Genomic DNA, 20,475 nt, shown 5'->3' on the forward strand with positions numbered 1-20,475 from the left:
GCATAAAGCTAAAGTGGAAACATTATACACTTCAAAGGCAAGTATAAATACTCTATTTCATTCTGATTCCATTTCCAACATTACAAGTAAATTCGTTAATAAAATTCTTAATTTTAGTTCTTATTTTTTACCTTTTGATCCATTTCTTGTAATTCCGTTTCCCATAAAATTTGTATTTTTAAAAAATATGTTTGGTAGGCTTTTGATCTAAAATATTCCTTTTTTTATTTTTTAAAATTAGAGGGTGTTTATTTTTTCAACTTTTTGTTGAAATCAATTTATTTTCAAACTTTATCTTGTTTGTTTTTTTATGTTTTCATAACTTATTATAATTTAATAGAAATAAAATATTTAAAAAAACAAATAATATGATACTTAACACCATTAAACATTAAAATTTTATTTAAAATTAAGTAAAAAAAATAAAACACCACCTTAATTCATGTCTTAACTAAATGTAATTTGTTTCCGTTGGATTCAAACTTCCTCGAATACCTCTTTTATTTTGAATTAAATAGAAGATGAGTGAAAAAATCAAATAAGAATAATAGAGGGGAGAGGTTTGTGAAATTACCTGGTACGAGTAAATTTTGCATTATGAGAAAGAGATACTAGGAGAATAAGGAATAAATTCATCAAAACACTAATTACCCCGTAGAAGTAAATTTTGCATATGAGAAATAAATACTAAGAGAAGAAGCATTTCCAATAAAGCATAAATTATGAACCTTACATCAAACACTAAATTTTTTTTATATATATAGTAGATAAAAAAAATGAGGAAGGAATTCAAAATAATATGAGTTCGATAGACCATGTGATTTAAAAAACAATTTTTTTTTTTTTAAAGAAACCTATTTTTAAAAATTTATAACACTATTAGTCATTCTTCTATGAAAACAATTTTTAGAAAATAAGTAGAAGTTGTTTTTACTATTTTTTAAAAAAAATAAATGGAAAACATGAGCTCATTTGACAATATTTTCTAAAACATCTTTTTAAAATTTGATTTTAAGTTAGAGAATAAGGACTCGTTTGGCTGTCTTTTCGTTTTGTTCTTAAACAATAGTAAAAATAATTTTTATTTGTTCTATAAAAATTATTATATTTTTTACTTCGTTTTTTTTTTTAAAAAAAAACAACAATTAAACAATGTTAAAAAAAGTTTTATGTTTTTAAAAATAAAAAATTGATTTTAAATCATACAATCAAACAAACTCTAAAAAACTTAAAAATAGTTTTTAAAAACAAATTTCAAAAAACACTTCCAAAGCGACCTATATTTCTAGATGTTTGTTTTTAGAATGTGGTATAAAAAATAATCTTCATTGTTCTTTTTCCTTTTTTCTTTTTCTTTTTTTCTTTTTTTTTTTGTCATTTTTCCTTTTTGTGTGTCAGTGGAGTGGTCAATTTTTCTTGTACTATCCAAAGACAAGGATCTCAAAAGTAATATTAAATGGTACTATAAAGAATCACTGAGAACCAACTTGAAGAGAGCTCAAAAGTATAAGCTTGGACTAAATTTCTCACTTGACCTTCATTAAAAACAAAAATTAAATTTCATCTATTTTTAAAATCTATGAAGTTATTGAAATAGTAAATGATGATTGATAACACACATTCAAGACATTTATTTATTGCTTTAAAATAATTTTTAAAAAAATCATTATTATTTGTATCATTGTCTTATAAATATGTATGCATGATATGCATTTCAATAAAATATTAAAGTTTAAATTCAAGTTGCTCGAAACTAGGGTGAAATTTGAACAAATAAATAAGGTGCAAATATACGAGATCACGTAAAAATAAATAAAATTAAAATATAAAAAATCATAAAACAAAGTATGAGGTGATAAAACTTAGATACAAAGTAATAAAGTTATATATAAGGAATAAAACAATAAGACACAGGTAAAAAGTAATTAAATCAAAGATGCACATGCGACGTATTTTGATTGATGATACATTTTCGATATGATACCAATAAAATATAATTTAATATAATAATAATAATTACAATAATAAATGATAGAGTAACAAGACATGGGATAGAAAACAATGATATCAAAGTTGTGCAGATGATATCTTCCGATTAACAATACATTTTCTAATGTGATACCAATAAGATATCGTTCAATATAATAATAATAATAATAATAATAATAATAATAATAATATTATTATTATTATTATTATTATTATTATTATTGTGTCCAACATTGATAAAATAAAAGGACAATTATATATAGTCTAAATAGTTATATTGCACAATAGCAATGAGACACAAACCTAATTGATCAAACAATGAAAACAAATTCAAACCTAATTGATTAAGCAATGAAACCAACTTTGTCACTTATCATGAAAGTTTCGTAAAAATTAAAATATAATAACAATTACTTTAAAAAAAAAATCATAATTCAAAGGAGCTTAAATGAATAGAAGTAAATTTTGCATTATGCAAAATATATATATAGTTATTATTTTGAATTGAAATGATAATATTAATATTATAAAAATTTTATCGTATAAAATTAGTTTTTATACAAGTCAAAATAAAGTTGTCACAACAAACAATATTTTATCCGGTTTATATTGATATCTTACATCGCAATCGTTTTTAACAAAATGATCAAACGCATAAATACAGTCCGGCTACAAAGTTCAAGCTAATCCAGGGTTCACGGGTTGGCTCTTAAAATGAGAGAATTAGTATAAAATAACATTATCAAACTGCTCAAAACTAAGTAAACCTTATAGATTAATTTAACACTTTACTAGCAATTTACCATTAATTTGATTAATTAATTATTCATCGTAAACCACTAATGTCGGTTTAAAGATGATAATCAACGACTCTACGTAGTATACAACCTTTAATATTATCATTTCAAAATCGATAATTTAATTTAGTAGAGATGGATGCATTAAACATTATCACAGTGTTTAATGTACAAAATTTTCACACAAACCCTAATAAAATAGTATTGAATTAATAATTTGTATGATCAAACTTCAATGTATTGGACAATGCCATGTTACCTAATGTGCCAAAATATGAGGAGACTATGACCTTCGACTTAATAAATGTACTAAATCTAGTAGGTTATCAACTAATATTTAATTTGAGGAACCATAAGCTTTTTGCCTGGAAGTTTCATGGCTACAAACGGAATCTAGTTGAGATTAATATTTAAATTTATTACTGATCGATGTTGGCTTCAATCTTTGACTAATCCAAATTTTTTAATGGTTCAGTGATTGAGAAGTAGTCTACATTACGTTTGGAAACTTAGAAAATTGGGAGTTCAGACGAGGGAAAATTATTTTAGTGAGAAAGTTCATAGAAAATGATATTTATAAAGACAAAAAAAAAAAAAAAATGGTTCTTCCATATCTCTGTCCACTTAAAAGAACTTTGTTTGGTGTCGTATGGAAGTAAAACAAATATTATTTATCACAATATTTTAAGCTTGTTTGGTCATTAGATTTAAAAACAGTTTTTTGTTTTTAAAAACAAAAAAATTGTATTTAAAAATTATAACATGTTATATGGAAGTAATTTTAGAAAAAATAAAGTGAAATAGATAACAATTTTTAGAGAATAAATATGAATCATTTTCATTATTAATTTTTTTTTAAAATGAACCAATTTGACCATATTTTCTTAAACTTATTTTTAAAAACTATTTTTAAATTAAAAAATAAAAAATTGTTTTTAAAAATAAGTTTTAAAAACATAAACAAACGATACTTTATTTTCCTAGTTCATTTAATAATTTGGTTTCTTTAAAAACATATTATATCATTATTTTTATAAAAATAATATTCTTTAACTTATTTTAAAAGTTCTCTAACATGATGGTTAAACGTGAGCTTCACACTTGAAAGCGATCTGTAGATTTTTTTGCCAACAACAAATAAATTTTTATTTGTTTAAAATATTGAAAATTCCAAATTTATCTTTATTTTAATAAAAATATTAAAAAAAAAACAATTGCTAAATATAATATTAATCATAATAACAATGGGTTTTATTTCTATTTTTTTATTATTAAGGTTATTTTGGTATGTGAGAAAATGAATAAAAATAGAGATTTATTAGACACAATATAAAAATAAAGAATCTAAATTTTTACTAGGGGAACGAATTTTTATCTTCATAATAATGAATTTTTTATTTCTATTCTCGGGTTTAATAACTAATCGAAGCACAATTTTGTAAAAAATAAACAAAATTCTCTTTTCCATTTCCCCTAGTCATGTACCAAACACGCCCCCAAATATGCTTTTGATAAATTTTGTGAAAACAACCATTTTCAAAACCAAGTAATTAAAGAATAATGAATTTGCTCTTTGAAAATAAGTCTTCTTTTATAAATTAAAAATAGAAAATATTTAAAATAATAATTTGATTATTTTTTATTAAAAAATAAATAGTTCTGATTAATTAAAACTTCGCCTAAAATATCGAGGTAAGGTCGGCAAGAAGGGATTTAATTGGGCCCAGTGTTAGATTGGTTAGGCTCAGCCCGTTAGCACCGGTCCATGAGCCGATGGAGTCAAGCGCACAGGAGCTATTCGCTGTCAAATGACCAATCATATTCTGACACCTGGAAAGAAAAGGGGCTCCGGGCTTCTTTCTATCATACATCGCTTATGATGTGGGCCGAAATCCACTTGGCCCATGTAAATGTACTAACCCAAACCCAAGCCCAAGTCCAAATTAAAGTTTTTAATGAATATAATTTAGTTTATCTACTTGTTTTAATTCCTTTCTCATTAAGCATGAAATAAATTTTTATATACATCAAAATAGAGTTTAGCTTCCATATTAAACATTGATTGGTTAGTTTATTAGGTTTTATGTTAGCTATAAATCTCTGTTAAAACCAAAATCGTAATTTTGAATAAGCAATATCGGTATCGTAAAATTAACATAAAAATAGTTTTCTATATAAATTTTAAAAATGCTTCAAAAAAAATCAACGTTATTTTGATTTTTATATTAAGCTCTTTTGATAAAATTACACAAACGTTTCTTATTAAACATATAAAAATAAATATTATTTTGATTTTTATAGAAATTATTATTAAACTTAAAACAATATGTAACTTTTAGCTTTGTAAGAATTGATTGTCATTTCCCCATGTTATGCATATTAATAGGTAATATTTGTGGATTTTTTTTATGCATCCATCCAATTTTTTTTAAACACCTGGTAGAGTTTTTCCATTATATATTCTTCATCATAAATGTTATATCTTTTAATGCAATAGTCATAGAACAAGTAAATCTTTTTACCGAATAACTATGCCCTCAAGCTCAAGCATCAATTATTTCACAATAGTATCATCGTTGGCATTCGGGTATTCATTTCAAATGAAATTTGCCTAAAATTGCTTATCGATGGTCAAGGTTAAGTTATTAATGTGCGAATTGCGACAAATCTAAAAAAAAATAAAATGGTTTTGATATAATCCATAAGTGATTCATGTATATACTTCATAGAAACTTGAAATCAAAAGCTAATGATAAAATTAGTTAAAAGATGGAAATAAAAATATCACTTTCAAAATTTTGCTTAGACAAGATATGCCTTATTTACAAGATGACAGACTACTAACCCATTAGAAGTATCATCATAGATGAATGACCTAAATCGTTTTTAAGTCATAAACTATTTTATCTAAATCATCTAAAAAATATAGATTGGTCTTTTAACCTATTGATACCAAAATCATAATTTAAGGGAAAATATTGATTTAGTAAATTTTTTATTAAATATGGAACAACTTATTATATAAATTAAAATAAATATTTTAAAAGAATAATATATATATATATATTTATGTTAAACTCGATATAAAAACTCTTACTGGATTTGAAAAAGAGTTTTTAACTTCAAAGAAATCAATCCAAATACATACATGTTGCCTCTATTATTCTTTAATCCACCTTTCTAAGATGTCAATATATTCATCTAGAAATCTATAATCAAGAGACTATTTCCATTAGAATCCTAACAGAATTGACTAAAATTTAAATACAATCAAAACCAAGGTTTTGGATCCTTTACCCAACTTACATTCTTCTATTTTGACATCATCATCACCCAAGTCTACATACAAAAAAGTGGCCTAACCCTCCATAACTAGAATTCCCAAATAATTCAAACCAAGGGACATGGAGCTTTCTAGACCAAATAAATTCTCAAATTTCTTTCAAATTTCAAACTTTGAATCAACAAAGGGAGCTCCCATTGGTTTTGAGTCATGATGTCTCATGGAATATGAGGTGGTGATGTAATACTCATAATTTCAACCATCACAACATGGCAAACTCATGAAAAATCTACAATGGGGACACCATGTGAATACTTTTATGGGGTTCCTTCACCCCATATTCAAATTCATTCATTGACCAATTTCAGATCTAATCCCTGGACTCATTCAAGGATGTCTCTTTTGAGTAGTGACTAAGGAAAAACATATATATTATAAAGTTGGTTTTCATTGTATTTCTTAAGATAGAACTTGATAGGTAAGTATTTCACGCGTCACGCCCAACTCTTTGAGGATGAGACATGGGCAAATTTTAAAGGGGGAAAAAAATCCACATAGGAACATGGAAAGCAAGAATCATGGAGGCAAGAACAAGTCAAAATGTTAGAAAAGTGGAGTTGGGTTTTTGCTTTATGGCAAAGGAAGAGGGCATAAAGAGGCATGAAAAAACAAAAGGGGCAGAGTCCAATCTTGCAGATAATGTCATGACCTGATGGCCAAAGCCCTCTGGTCAAGGTTCGATGGAGAAGGAGAATTTTTATTTATTTATTATTTATTTTTAAGAGAAAGGAAAGAGCTCCTCTTCTTCTAAAGGACACATCTTGATGGGCTCTTCACATGACTTTCATGGGTGGGTCTCCATTTCTCCATTTCTCCATTATAGAAAAATGAAATCACCTGACATGCTCACACCAACCAACTCTCCCTTTTATGAGGACTGACTGCAACTTCATGGAAGAAAAATGGGATGGTGCTCCCCCTTTTTATTATTTTATTCCCAACACCCAACATCACCCACTGCCTCTCTACACATTAATCAATTCACACAACCCCACTTTTAAATGAAACTTTCCTTCACTCCTTTCCCATTTTTTATGCCCAAATAAGAGGAAAAAGATCTGTTGGATAACCTCAAACAAGGGAACAGACCCATCAAACCCATAAAATCCATCAAATTTTGTTGATCATAATTGAAAATTTTTGTCAAAAATTAAGGGGAAAATAAATTTTATTGAACTAAAAATTGATTATAAATGAAATTTTGAGTGAAAGGGTGGCCTCCCATGTTTGTGGGGATGTATTTAAAGTGACAATATTGAATTTGCCTGCATGGGTCTGAAGTCTGAAGGATAAAATATATAGCCCTCCAGATGCCACCCACCCCCATGTGTGATGATTGTACCTTGTCCTATTCTCAATAGTATATTATAGACTTACAGTACAGAGATGTGGAGCTGCCTCAGAAACAGAGACAAGTAAAGGAACAAGGCCAGAGAGGTAGAGGGTTATGGACATAAAGACTAGAGCACCCGCCTTTAATTAATGTGTGGCAGTCAAGTTGTGAATGGATGGATGGGTATACATATATACTCTATCACGTTGATTGACTCCACTGTTAGGCCTTAGGGGGTTGTGCCCCACAAGGAGGGACTGTTTTGGGGGGTGGGGGTGGGGGTGGTGGTCCTACGAGGCTATGACCAACCCCAGAAGGAGAGAAGTCAGTGGTGTAGTGGCCCATTCAAGTCCTGCAATGTAGCAGAGAAAAAGCGCTTCACTGATAACAAGATGTGTGCACAGGAGGACTTTAATGTACCATCTCACCTCCCTTTGATGCCTTGACGGTCTCTCAAGTCTCAACCCCTGCCCTACGCTACCCTTTGAATGTCCCCCCACTCGTAATTATTTTTTTAAGAGGGTTTATTTGAAAGAAAAACTATAATATTGTTGAAATAACTTAGGGTGGTAAATAATTTTATAGATAATTAAGAGTATGGGTTTACAAAAAAAAACATCACTAATCACATAATGTCACTTGTATATTTTTAGGTCTCGTTATTTATATCTTAATTCTATTTATTTATATCCTTATATATTAAATCAATTCATTTATATTATCATTGGATAAGAACTACTATAATACCTTAATAATTTTTTAAAAATATTTTAATAATTAATGTTATTTCCATTACACTTTGATATTGTTTTCGATACCTCGTTTAAAATATTTTTTTCTTTTGAATTAATAAAAACACACAACCCATAATTTTTTTTTTTTATAAAAATTAAAAAAATAGTTTTTAACATTTAAAAGCACATAAATACTTTTAATTTCATCTAGGGAAAACTTGTTGGTAAAGGAATATGAACATTTGGTCAAGTATGATTAGGACAGACAAGAATATGAATGATTGATTTTAGGTAGCTAGTGATCCTTCTAGCTCAAAGAGCATTCATGGGTGTGAATGGCTTTAACTTTCATCATGAGACATAGAAAGGATTTAAAGAAATCCTGTGGGAATTTTTTAAATTTTTTGAAAAAAATGTCCTTTGTGCCCTAATCATATTTGTACACTAATAATTGAATGGGGCTGTTGAATTCTTGGTCAAGGTAAAATGTCCCCTTTAATGGGTCTAAAATGGGGGGTTCCTTTAGTGGGGTGACAGGGAAAACAACCTAACTTCCTTGTGAAGAAGCTTCATTGCAATTCCTTGAGATATGGCTCTACTTAATTTAGTGGTTGGAATTTGAAGGCATGTACTTATCATTTATTGCCTAGGTTGGTTCTGTATTGGGTCCAACCATTTATTCATAAAAGAATTAATTCATGGAAGTCTTCAAAGTGGTTCATTGAAAGAGGTGTTCCTTAAACTACACAAGATTTTTCAATTCTAATCATAAATTTTTCCAATGTTTTAAAATTTGGGATTTAGAAAATTTTGATAAGGAGTTCAATTTTCAACCCAAAATTAATCTTAGGGTGTCTTTGGGGTTTGAGTCTTCAGAGCTTGTCTCATGGGTCTTATTATTAATACCTAAACTAACAAAGGAGAAAAAGAGATAAGAGTTTTTTTTTTCTTCTTTTTTTTAAGATAAAGATAAAAGATTAAGGTGAGGTTTGAGATTTTTTCTTAAAATAAAATTATTTTATTTCTTTTTAAATATTTACAAAATAAAAAATAGTTCTCATGAAAATAAATCATAAATATTTATTTATTTAATTTTTTTTTAAATATAATAAATTATAAAAAATTCTCCTATTATTACTTGTTTTATTATTAGTAGTAGTGTCCTTAATAATACTAGGAAGATGAGAATCCTGAACCTTCTCCTTACCATAGCCATCCTATTTTGAAAATCATTTACACCCCACTTTTCTTGATAACCCAATCCCACAACAAAACCACCATAAGTCATTTCTCAAAACAAAAGGTAAAAAGTAAAAAATAAAAATCCAATCCCATATAGTGACATTGACCGCCAAAGATTAAGGTGGGGTTGCAGTCTACCATGGGGTTTGAGAAACCGAAAGGGTGTGTCCACATTGACACACACAAACACACCCTTAGGCAAAGGGCGAAAGAAAACAAAAGGAAGTAGTTGGGAAGTTGCAGAAAGGGGTGGCATCAAATACAAGAATGGCCTTTGGATTTATACATGCACCAACTCCCATATATATCTTTATTAACAACAATAATACCACCAAAGTCTTGGTCAATGGAGTGAGCAAGAAGTGGTGGGTTTTCACATGGATTTCACGTATGGCTGCAGATGGGAAGGCCAAACACATAAAGACTCGTGGGTACTTGGTAGGTGGCCAGCACATGGGCCACACCCCCCCATTTCAGTCATGCAAAGGCCAAAGGGGGGGAAGAGAAATTGTGTTTTCAAAGAAGATGTCACTTTTCTAAACTTAAGAAAAAGACCTTGGGAAGTGTACATTAGAATTGGGTTTCTCTCAGTCTTTTGTGGACATGCGAATCTTGGGTTTGTGACTTTGAGAAATTGAGAAATTTCCTCCACCCTTGCTTATGTGAGGTGGGTCCATGGCTACATGGGTTTGGGTGGGTTGGGTTATGGGTCAATCACCACAATGCATGCATATGAAGTGAAAGAAAAGATGGCTCATCAATTTAGGGACTTAGGTACGTGTAGTTTGGGAAAATGCCCTGGTCCAATAATGATACCAACCGACCAAGCTATTCACACCGCCTAAATATATGATGAGATTTAGATTATCAAACAAGGCTAGTAAGAGATAAAAATGAAGGATAAGAGTATAAATAAATGAAATTTAAGAAGGATAAAACTTGAAGATATGTATATGAAATTATCAACATATGATTGGTAATACCTTTTTTCTAGACATGGAAAAAGTATATTTCGATGTTATAATCAGATCATTATAATTTGCTTGTTTTTTATTTTTGAGATGCTGATCCGAATAATTTATTGATTAGGGTTTATGCAATTGTTGTCTTGCCTTTTTGTTTTAATACATAACATTACGTAAATATCTTTTATTTTATATAAAATTACACAAATATGTCACTTTAAACTTCAATTAGTTTGTAGACGCTTACCTAGAAAATTTAGCGATTAGGGTTTATGCAATTTTTGTATTGGATTTTTCTATTTAATGCATGACATTACATATTTATATATGCCTTTTCTTTTATACAAAATCATATAAATATGTAATTTCAGACTTTAATTATATGCTAACTTCAACCACAAAATATGAGAAAAAAAACCTTACAAAGGGAAGCACCATGCCCTAGTTGGAGAATTTAATTTTCTTAGTAAGATTTTTTTTTTTAAAACAAACATTATCTTTCAAACTCATAATTGAAATAATTGATTATATCAATGACAATCTCTTTTGGAAAAAAAATATAGATATATAATAAATAAAACCCCCCTAAATGACATGGTGTGGCATTTCTAGGAAACAACAAATTTGTTGATGTGTGAGGTATGGCCAAAAATGGAGTCCCTTTCTTATAGGTATAATAGGATAAACTTTAGAAAATGGTAAGAAGATATACTTTGGATATACCATAGACTTTGTATTTTGATTATATAATAATAATAATAAAAATTATATATATAGAAATTGAAGTGTATTAAATTATTAATTGGTACATTTTGACTAGTACCCTATGCCTACTTTGGAAAAACCCTATATTTTGAGAATGTCAAAGACACCCATGTCATCACAAATTGTGTATTGACCATATCTTGGTGAAGTTGGAATTGAGAATTTTTAATTACTTTGAAATTGATAATGTTTTTTGGGTCATTAGTAGAATCCAATGTGGAATCCCAACAAGCTTTTCCATTTTCATATTTAACATGTTTTTATTATTCAAACTTTTTTCTCCAATGGGATTTCAAGAAAATATTTAAATAATTTTTTCCTTATTTTTCCATTAGAATTAAAGTTCATAAAAAAAAAGAAAAAGAAAGTAAAAGCATTACAATGGTTTTTTTTTTTTTTTTTTTTTTTTTTTTTTGTGAGATAAGAAGTACATGTATGGAAAAATAAAAAAGAGATTTGCTATGTTGGGCATCCAAATATAATTTTTAAAAATAAAAATATTTTTATTTTTATTTATATGAAAATCTAAGAAAAAGAAAAGTATATTTCCTTTAAAACTTCAAAAAAATTAGTATGTAACAATTTCTTAAGAATAATAAATTTCCATAACATTAAAGCTATATTTTTCTATATTTTGCAATTTTTTCTTTTGGAAATTAATTAATGCTCCCCTAATCTCCCTTATTTAATGGAAAATTAAAGTTGGCTTTTAGTATAATAAAAGATGCCTTAAAAAGGGCCTTTTTTTTTAAAAATAAAATAAATTAATAATAAGGGTTGTTGTGTTCATTAATATAGAAATGGTGACAAAATCAATGAAAAGAATAATAAGTGACAAAAAAGATTTATTTATTTATTTTTGGGAAAAATAAAAAATAGAAATTTAAGAATGAGAGAGGAATGGACCCCCATCAATGCATGATGGTGACCAAATTGAAGAATGAAAAATAAATTAGATTTTTTTTGGGAACAAATGGTAATAAAATTTAAAAATTTAAAAATATCAAAGGTGGGATACGAGGAAAAATAAAATATGCCAAATAAATATTAAAAAATTAAAATTTTATTTTAGGAACAAATTAAATATTATAATTATATTAGAAATTGAACCTTCATTAAATCCACAAGGATGCCACCTCCATATCCAAAAATGGGAAATAAATTTTAAAAGAAAATATTACAAATGGAAAAAAATCCTTCACTAAATTCTTTTTTTTTTTTTAAAAAAAGGCCAAGTGGATGGCAAAAAAATTAGAATTTTTTTTCCAACCAATTAAAAATTTTAAAAATGGAACCTTCATTAAAATATAAAAAATACAATTAAGGTATGAGTTGCAGCTTTCATTAAAATCAATACAATGCCAAAATTCACATTAAAAGTTAAATAATAATAATTTCTTTCTAGGAAAAAAAATAAAAATGAAGAAAAATGGAAGAAATTCGGAAATGGGAATCCTATTCTTCATTAAAATCAAAACACCCAATTGGATATCCCAAAAAAAAAAAAAATTCTTTTGCAGTAAGATTAAGAATGAAAAAAGAAAAAAGAAAAAGAAAAAAAGAAAAATGACAATTAAAGAAAAAAAAAGTGGAACCTTCATTAAAATCAAATGGTATGCTAAGAAACTTCTAAAAAATTTACAATTTAAATGATAAAATAAAAGAATCATTTCATTAAGGGAAAAAAAATTAAACCAAACAAAAATTCAAAGAAATTCAGAAATGGGAATCCCATTCTTCATTAAAAATCAAAACAAACCCAAATGGATATCCAAAAAAATTAGAATTTTCTTTGCAAACAAACAAAGAATTAAAAAAAAAGGGAAAAAATTACAATTAAAGTAAAAAACTACAACTTTAATTTTTTTTAAAGGCCCAAAAAAATTCATTTTGGGAAAAAACTAGACATAAAAATACAAAAATAAAAAATAAAAAACAAATCGAGAAATAGGAATCCTATTCTTCAGCCTTTTCGAATGGTTAAAATGACAAATTTTTTCTGAGAATTTTCTCTCTCTTTCTTTCTCACCAAAAAGGAAAAACTGACCCTTTCCCCACACACACACCCACTCGGTATTCAATTTCTTATTCAATAACGCCTCAGCCTCTGAAATCTCTGACCCGATAGTTTAGTCACAAAATCTGCATGTGTACGTTGTTCTCCCTTTAATGCTTTCAGGAAAATCACAAAAATAGAAATTTAAAATAACAAATTAAAAATAAAAATATTATAGAAAAATGAGGACATAGAGAGAGAAAAAGAAAGAGAAAGTATCCTAGGCTCTCTCCCTCTTTTCCCTTTTTGGATTTTCAGTTACTTTAATTCAATCAAAAGATTATCTCTTAATTTATTGTGAATCAGTTTTATTTTCATATATATATATATATATATATATATAGACACTCTCCTCCACCACCACCTTTGTTTTTTATATGTTCCTCGAAATCACAGCAAGGAAAAGAGTCTCTTTCTCGTGGTTTCTGGCTAAACAAACACCGTCAAGCTCAGACCCATCTGGGATTTTTCGGGTTTCTTGATCTGTGAGGAAAAAGTCTGCTTTTCTCGTTGTGGGTATTGGTGGGTGATGGCCATTCAGGCGCAGTTGTATTCAGAAAATCTTGGGTTTTCTCTGGGCGGCTCACAGGAATGGGTTGATAATGGTTGCGTTGGGTTTAATGGCTCTTGCTTCAATCTTCAGCAGCATCAACAGCAGTACATGCAACAGTTGCAGAGCCAGCAGGAGCAGATTCAGAGCCAGAGAAATTATCAGAACTTCTTCCTTGACAACAGTTTGATGGGTTCGACATTGAAGAACAGCCCAAATTATGGATCTTCTCATAGCTTAGCCTCCCAGTTTGACAATCAGAGACAGGAGATTGATCAGTTCATCACGCTGCAGGTAACCCATGACTGCAAATTTTAGATGTTTTTGATTTTGATTCAGTTGGTCCCAAGGATTCTCTTCTGATTCTGATTTTTCTTCTTCTCTGTTTTTACAGAGTGAGAGATTGAGATTGGTTTTACAAGAGCAGAGGAAGCAGCAACTGGCTGCTCTGATGCGGAAAGTGGAATCAAAGGCATTGGCTCTCTTGAGGCAGAAGGATGAGGAGATAGCGAAAGCTACCAATAGAGCAATGGAGCTTGAAGATTTCCTGAGAAAATTGGAGATGGAGAACCAGGCCTGGCAGAGGGTGGCCAAGGAGAACGAAGCCAAAGTGATGTCTCTGAACCACACAATCGAACAGATCAAAGAAAAGGCTTGTGGGATCTTTTCCGAAGACGCAGAGTCTTGCTGCGACGACAACATGGGAAACAGGGAAGAAGGAACAGGGGAAAACAGAAGAGGAGGAGGAGGAGAGGGAGAAGAACATGAAGAAGACAGTACATCAAACATGGTTTGCAGAGGTTGTAATTCTCGAAATTCGTGCGTCCTGTTGCTTCCCTGTCGGCACTTCTGTTCATGCAAAGCTTGTGAAGGCTTTTTCGATCATTGCCCAGTTTGTCAAACGGAAAAGAAAGGGTGGATTGAGGCCAGAATTTTCTAGGAAAACATTCCGGGAAAAAAAAAACAGAAAAAGGAAGAGTCGCTGAGAAAACGATGGAAAATGATGGAAGGAAGGTCCTGGCTTTGAGACAATGGTGGATGACAACACAATCTCATTTCAGAAATTTTCATTTTAATTTTAATTTTTGTTTTTTCTTTCTTGTAATTTCCTCTTGTGGGGTCTTTGTTTTGAGATTTAATGTGTATTTTAAACTACCCCAAATCAAATGAACAGAATTACAGGACAGAGCATCTTTTCCCTTCATGGATTTATTGCTTTTTCCATTTTTAGATTTTCTCAGAAAATATTTTCTTTTTCTCTCATTGACATGATTATTCATTTCTGATATTTATCAGTTGGGTTTGGCCTTTAGCAGTGTTATATTTACAGTGACAGAAAGAAAATTGAAAGCAGTGTCAGAGGAAGAGGTGGCCTGTGTGTTCACACATCACACATACAAAAAAACAACTTGTTTTCTAAAAGTGTTTTCTGGCAACAGAAATAAGAAAACACCATATATTTCATATGGGTTTTGTTGTTTCTTAAAAGCTAAAACAAATGAAAAGTAAAAGCTGACATGCACAGAGAAACTTTTGCAACAACTAAGAATAGGGACACCATCTCCCTTGGAAGCATTGAAAAGACAAAGAAGCTTACAAGTCATGTATCGGTTGGACTTATGTGTAGGTCTTTTTGGCAAATTACATGAGTTGGGGTTTAAAAAAAAACAAATTTAAAAGTCATATTTTTTATTTTTTATTTTACCATCTGATTGAATAGTAACTTAAATAGGGTTTATCATGAGTGGTATCCTCCCTAATGCATATGAAGGATGAGTGAGAGCTTACAATTGGTTTTGGCAATCATGTTTGGAAGCACTTTTAATGTTTGCAATACTTGAAAAAACACTTTCTAAAATCACTAAGATATATACTCTTAATGGAGTTTATATTATAAAATTGATCATTTGATGGATTGTTTAAACACCTATTTAAATTCAGAGATATCAATGTGCTAATTTTAACTCTTATTTACTATAAGATTAGAAATTAAAATTTCAAATTATTCAATAATAAAATTACAAAGATTTGGTGCCACAAATACCAATTTAGTTGTTGATAAATAAATACCAATCATAGATACCAATTTACCAAATAATTTGTCATTAAGTAGAAGATTCAAAATTCAAAATTTGAAATTTGAGATCACCCACCTAATAAAATGAAAAAGTAAATAATAAATGTAGGTATAAAAAATTATTTGATGAATAAATACAGAGTTGGTGTGTCTAATAAATACTAGTAATGGATACAAATGTGTCAAATCAAGCATCATTACTGATAAGATTATAAATTTAAATCACCAAATTATTTGTTATATAAAATGAAAAAAATAAAAATTTATACTTCGCATGGTTAATTATTTGGCAAATTAATACCAAAGTTGGTATAAAATGTTTAGGAATATCAGTTTCATGGTTTAAATGGGTTATCCCCGCCTTACCCCTATTAAATGAGTATGAAGCTCTTATTCAAAATACGAATCGAATTTAACATGGGTATGAGTTTTGAACCAACCCGTCTCGCCTTGGATGTGAATATGACAATTTCATGGGTTAAATGGGTTGCCCATGCCTTATCCTTATTAAACGAGTATGAGGCTCTTATTCAAAACCCAAATCGGGTTTAAAACATGCATAGGTTTTATATTAACTCGTCCCGCCTCGCCTCAAATGTGAATTTACAAATTGACTCTTTGTAAAAATAGTAATTCCAACTCACATTTTAGGGCTTCTCTTGGGTGGCTCTTCTTCTCCCCATTTCGTTTGCTCTAAAACCACGTCATTCCTTAATACAAAATCACCATTTCCTCGAAATCTCTCTTATTCCATTTTTCGATTTGCAAATCTCACAGTTTTTTTTTTTTTTTGTGTAATTACCTTCTTTCACTCCAAATCTCAACTGTAAAACATTTGCATCAATTCCGTTGATCTAGTCGAATTATATGGAATGAAGTTGAAGGGCTTTTTGAGATTGTTTTGATGATGAAATGTTAGGGTTTCAATCACGGCAACAACTCTAGCTAAGATCTAAATCTCGTGGTGTTGGCCCAAGTCATGTCTTCTAACAACGCCAAGGGCTTAGTTTTAGCCATTTCCTCCAATTTCTTTCATTGGTGCCGATTTTGTTAATAAAAGCAAAAGTTTTGAAGAAAACAAATGCTTTTTAGGGTTGATATTTCTTTTCTTTTTCACAAATTTGTGTGGTGGATTTTGAGGTGTTTGATACTTATGTGCAATGATTTTGTACAACTACGAATGAAAATTTGGAATTGTTTAGGTTATTGTGTTTCATGGTTGTTGGCCATGAGTTTTGCGAATTTGTTTTGCTCTGTGTAATTTTGTGTTAGAATCCTAACTTGAAAAAAAAAAAAACTACTTTAGGGCAAGATAGGGCAGGACAAGATTATTATTATTTTTTGCAAATGAGGATAGAAGCACATCAAGCTGACCGACTCTCAGTTTGGGACGGGGATGAGAAAAAAATTATATAATTGAGACGAGAATGGAATAGGGGTGCCTCGTCTCTAACTCATCTCGTTGTTATCCCTATAAATGTTAGTAGTGATAAATCAAGTTTTGATGATTACATAATAAAGTTTAGTTCACTCACGTTTTAAATCAAGTGAAGTTTTTAGGTTTAAATGAAACATTTTAAAGAAAGCTCAAACAACTATCAACGAAATTCAATGGCATGAAGATTTCGATCACTTGAAGACTTAAAGTGTTCTATAAAATCCATAAAATGGTATATTTTGGCTCACTTAGGTCTAAAATTTTAGTTTGTGCATTTTAAAGCTAATTTATTCATTCATACTTAAGTTTAAAAATGATGTTCTATCATGAAATTGGATAAATTTTTGTTTTTATTCAAAATCTTGAATAAAATTCTTTACAAACTAACTTAAAATATTTTAAAAAGGGATTACACAAGTTGTTAGAAAGTTGGAACCTCAAACTAAAAGTTTTTATGCACTTTTATGTGCAATCGCTCAACTAATTGGGCTCAACTGGACAAGGATCAATTGAGGGTGCACATTTTTCTCTTTTCTCTTCTAGTAGCTAGTGCGTTGTCAACAGAAGTTTTAGCTTAATTGGTCAAGGATCGATGAAATCTCAAAAACACCAATGGTCTCCTACAAACAATAAATGTCGTAATCAATTAGTCAATCAATCGAACTAAAGCTTGATCGATCGAAAGTACTTTATGTGTTTTTGGGTGTTCAAATTTGTTTTCTATAAATCGAAGAACCCTACTATATTTATTAAGAAGTGAACACATACACTAAATTGAAAAAGATCTATCTTCTCACTTTCAAAGGTCCTTATTAAAAGTGCGTTGATTTGAATTTGCACATTCTTGAGGGCATCTCAAAATCCATCATAGTTTCCCTTGTATTATGAATTATATTTGTTATAGGATTGGAAGTTTTAAAGCCTTCATTACTTATTTACTTTGAGCCAAGGGACTTCAAGAGATTGTAATGCGTATTGGAGCGAATGAATCTAATTGTAAAGCTTGAAGGTTTCTATTGGAAGTCTTGACAGTGGAACCTTCACTCGAATAGGATCTTGAGAAGAATTTAAGTAGGTGAATTATCGAACCATTATAAAAGAAGTATGCACATATCTTGTCCATTTTCTTACTTTTCTATTATCTAACTTGTTTTTTGCTTTTGGATAAATATTTTCAAAAAATAAATAAATAAAATTATCACCAAATTCACCTTCCCTCTAAGGTATTTTTCTTAACCTAATCAATCATTTTCACACTTATTATGAAGAACCATTTAACTTATATAAATTTATTAATATTTTTTATTTAAAAATATAAAAATTAAAACTATATTTTTAATTATAAATATCATATAGTTAATAAAATAAATAATGAACAAAAATAAATTTTTATATAGTTTATTACAAAGATTAAAATATTATTTTTATTTTTATATCATAAATATGTTATTATTAAAATTAAATAGTTAAATTAATCAAGATTTTAAAATTTTAAACTAAGATAATATTTCTATAAATTTAATTTAAATTTAGGATCATTTCATAAATTATGTTTTTTTTTCCCTACTTGTTAAAGCTAAAATTTTGATTAGGTCGTACTTATCAGTTATGAATTCAATATATCCTTTTTATTTTATTTATTGTTAAATGGGTAAAATTAATTATTAAAAAAATTAGATAAGAATTTCCTTTAATAACCAAGCAATGGGATTGACTAATAAAATTCATGATCATTTTAGAGGTAAATATGAAAAATTATTTTTATTATAACTGGTAGTGATGAAAAGAAGGAAAAAGTGGAGGAGGAAAAGAGGAGAGTAGAATTGGGTCCATGAGCAATAAGTCCTCCTGATATCGCGCCTGCTCTGCAACTGTCCTTACACACTATCATCTCTTTCCTTTCCTTTTCTTTTCGTTTCTTTTCGTTTCTTTTCTTTTCTTTTCGTTTCTTTTCGTTTCTTTTCTTTTCTTTTCTTTTCTTTTCTTTCTCCAAGCTCTGCTCCAACGTGCCTCTCTCTTTCTCGTTCAGTCTTTCTCATTCTCCTCTTCAATCTTTTTATTTTGATACGAATGTGGCATGTGGGTCCAATATCTCCTAAAAGATATCGGCCGTAATTTGCTGTAAACGAGAAAGAAAAGAAAAGAAAAGAAAATGAAAGTTCAAGGGAGAGGGATTGGGATGGGGATTATTCTGATTCTGGTTTTCAGTGTCTTGTAGCAATCGTTTTGTGAGGTAGTGCTCCTGGGATTCTGGGATTTTTTTTCTTGCTTACATGTAAGCATTCTGTTGTTTCTTCTTCTCCACCTCAGCTTCCAACCATCTTCCCCATGTTCCTAGGGCTTCTGTTCCAAACACAAATCATTGACTTCTTTTTTTTTTTCTTTTTGATATTACTTAGGTTCGGAAAATACTAAGGAAAAAAAATATGTAAAAAAAAAATATTTTTTTATATTTGATTATCCTATAAAAAATATTAAAGAAAATCAAATATAATTATAATTAATTAAAAATTTATATATTTTTAAATTATTTAATCTATATATTGGTAAGTTAAAATAAATAAAATGATTTAAAAAAAAAGATTTATCAATTTTTAATTTATTTTTTATTTTTCTTTACTTTTCTTTTCTTCTACTTTTTCTTTATATTTGTTCTCATAGCCTTAGTATTTGTGGTTTTTTATATAAGAAAATTGATTAGTGAAACAATTAATTTGGATTCTTAATCATTTCATAAGGTATTTTTTTCACATCTTGCTTTTAGGCTATATTTATTATGAAAAAATATATCCTTATTATAATAATTATTATTATTTATTTTAAAATTTTAGTTTTATTTATTTTTATTTAAAATGTGAGAAATACAAAAAAGATGTTGAAAAAAGTGTAACCTTTTTCTTTTATAATTGTATTATATTAATAAATTTATCTTTTTATTTAATTATTAAAACATTTTTAAATGTGGAAACTTGAATTTAACATTATCATTTATATTAAATTAATAAATAGCTTTGACACATATTTGAAATTTTATTTTATAATATGATTTATGTTTTATAACTCTAAAATAAATATTTTATTTTATTTTTTTATAATTAATTGGTTAAAAATTATAGTCCTCGAATTTGTGAATTTATCTCATCTCATATTTTTGTTTGAATACGAACTCATTTTTTATATATATAT

At 28.6% G+C, this 20,475-nt stretch overlaps 1 protein-coding gene across 1 annotated transcript; it reads left to right on the forward strand.

Annotated features, from left to right (window-relative positions):
- Positions 1 to 13,308: 13,308 nt before the first annotated feature.
- LOC100262284 (probable BOI-related E3 ubiquitin-protein ligase 2) lies at positions 13,309 to 14,978 on the forward strand. Its single transcript, XM_002277807.5, has 2 exons — positions 13,309 to 14,068; positions 14,169 to 14,978. The coding sequence occupies exons 1-2, from the start codon at positions 13,754 to 13,756 to the stop codon at positions 14,712 to 14,714; spliced, it is 861 nt and encodes a 286-aa protein (XP_002277843.1). The 5' UTR covers positions 13,309 to 13,753; the 3' UTR covers positions 14,715 to 14,978.
- Positions 14,979 to 20,475: the final 5,497 nt, after the last annotated feature.

The sequence above is a fragment of the Vitis vinifera genome, chromosome 3 (assembly GCF_030704535.1).
Source record: "Vitis vinifera cultivar Pinot Noir 40024 chromosome 3, ASM3070453v1".
Lineage (NCBI taxonomy): Eukaryota > Viridiplantae > Streptophyta > Magnoliopsida > Vitales > Vitaceae > Vitis > Vitis vinifera.

Coding starts and splice junctions, on each gene's coding strand:
- LOC100262284 (XM_002277807.5), top strand. CDS start 13,754: ATGGCCATTCAGGCGCAGTTGTATTCAGAAAATCTTGGGTTTTCTCTG. Junction 14,069..14,168: donor ATCAGTTCATCACGCTGCAG/GTAACCCATGAC, acceptor CTGTTTTTACAG/AGTGAGAGATTGAGATTGGT.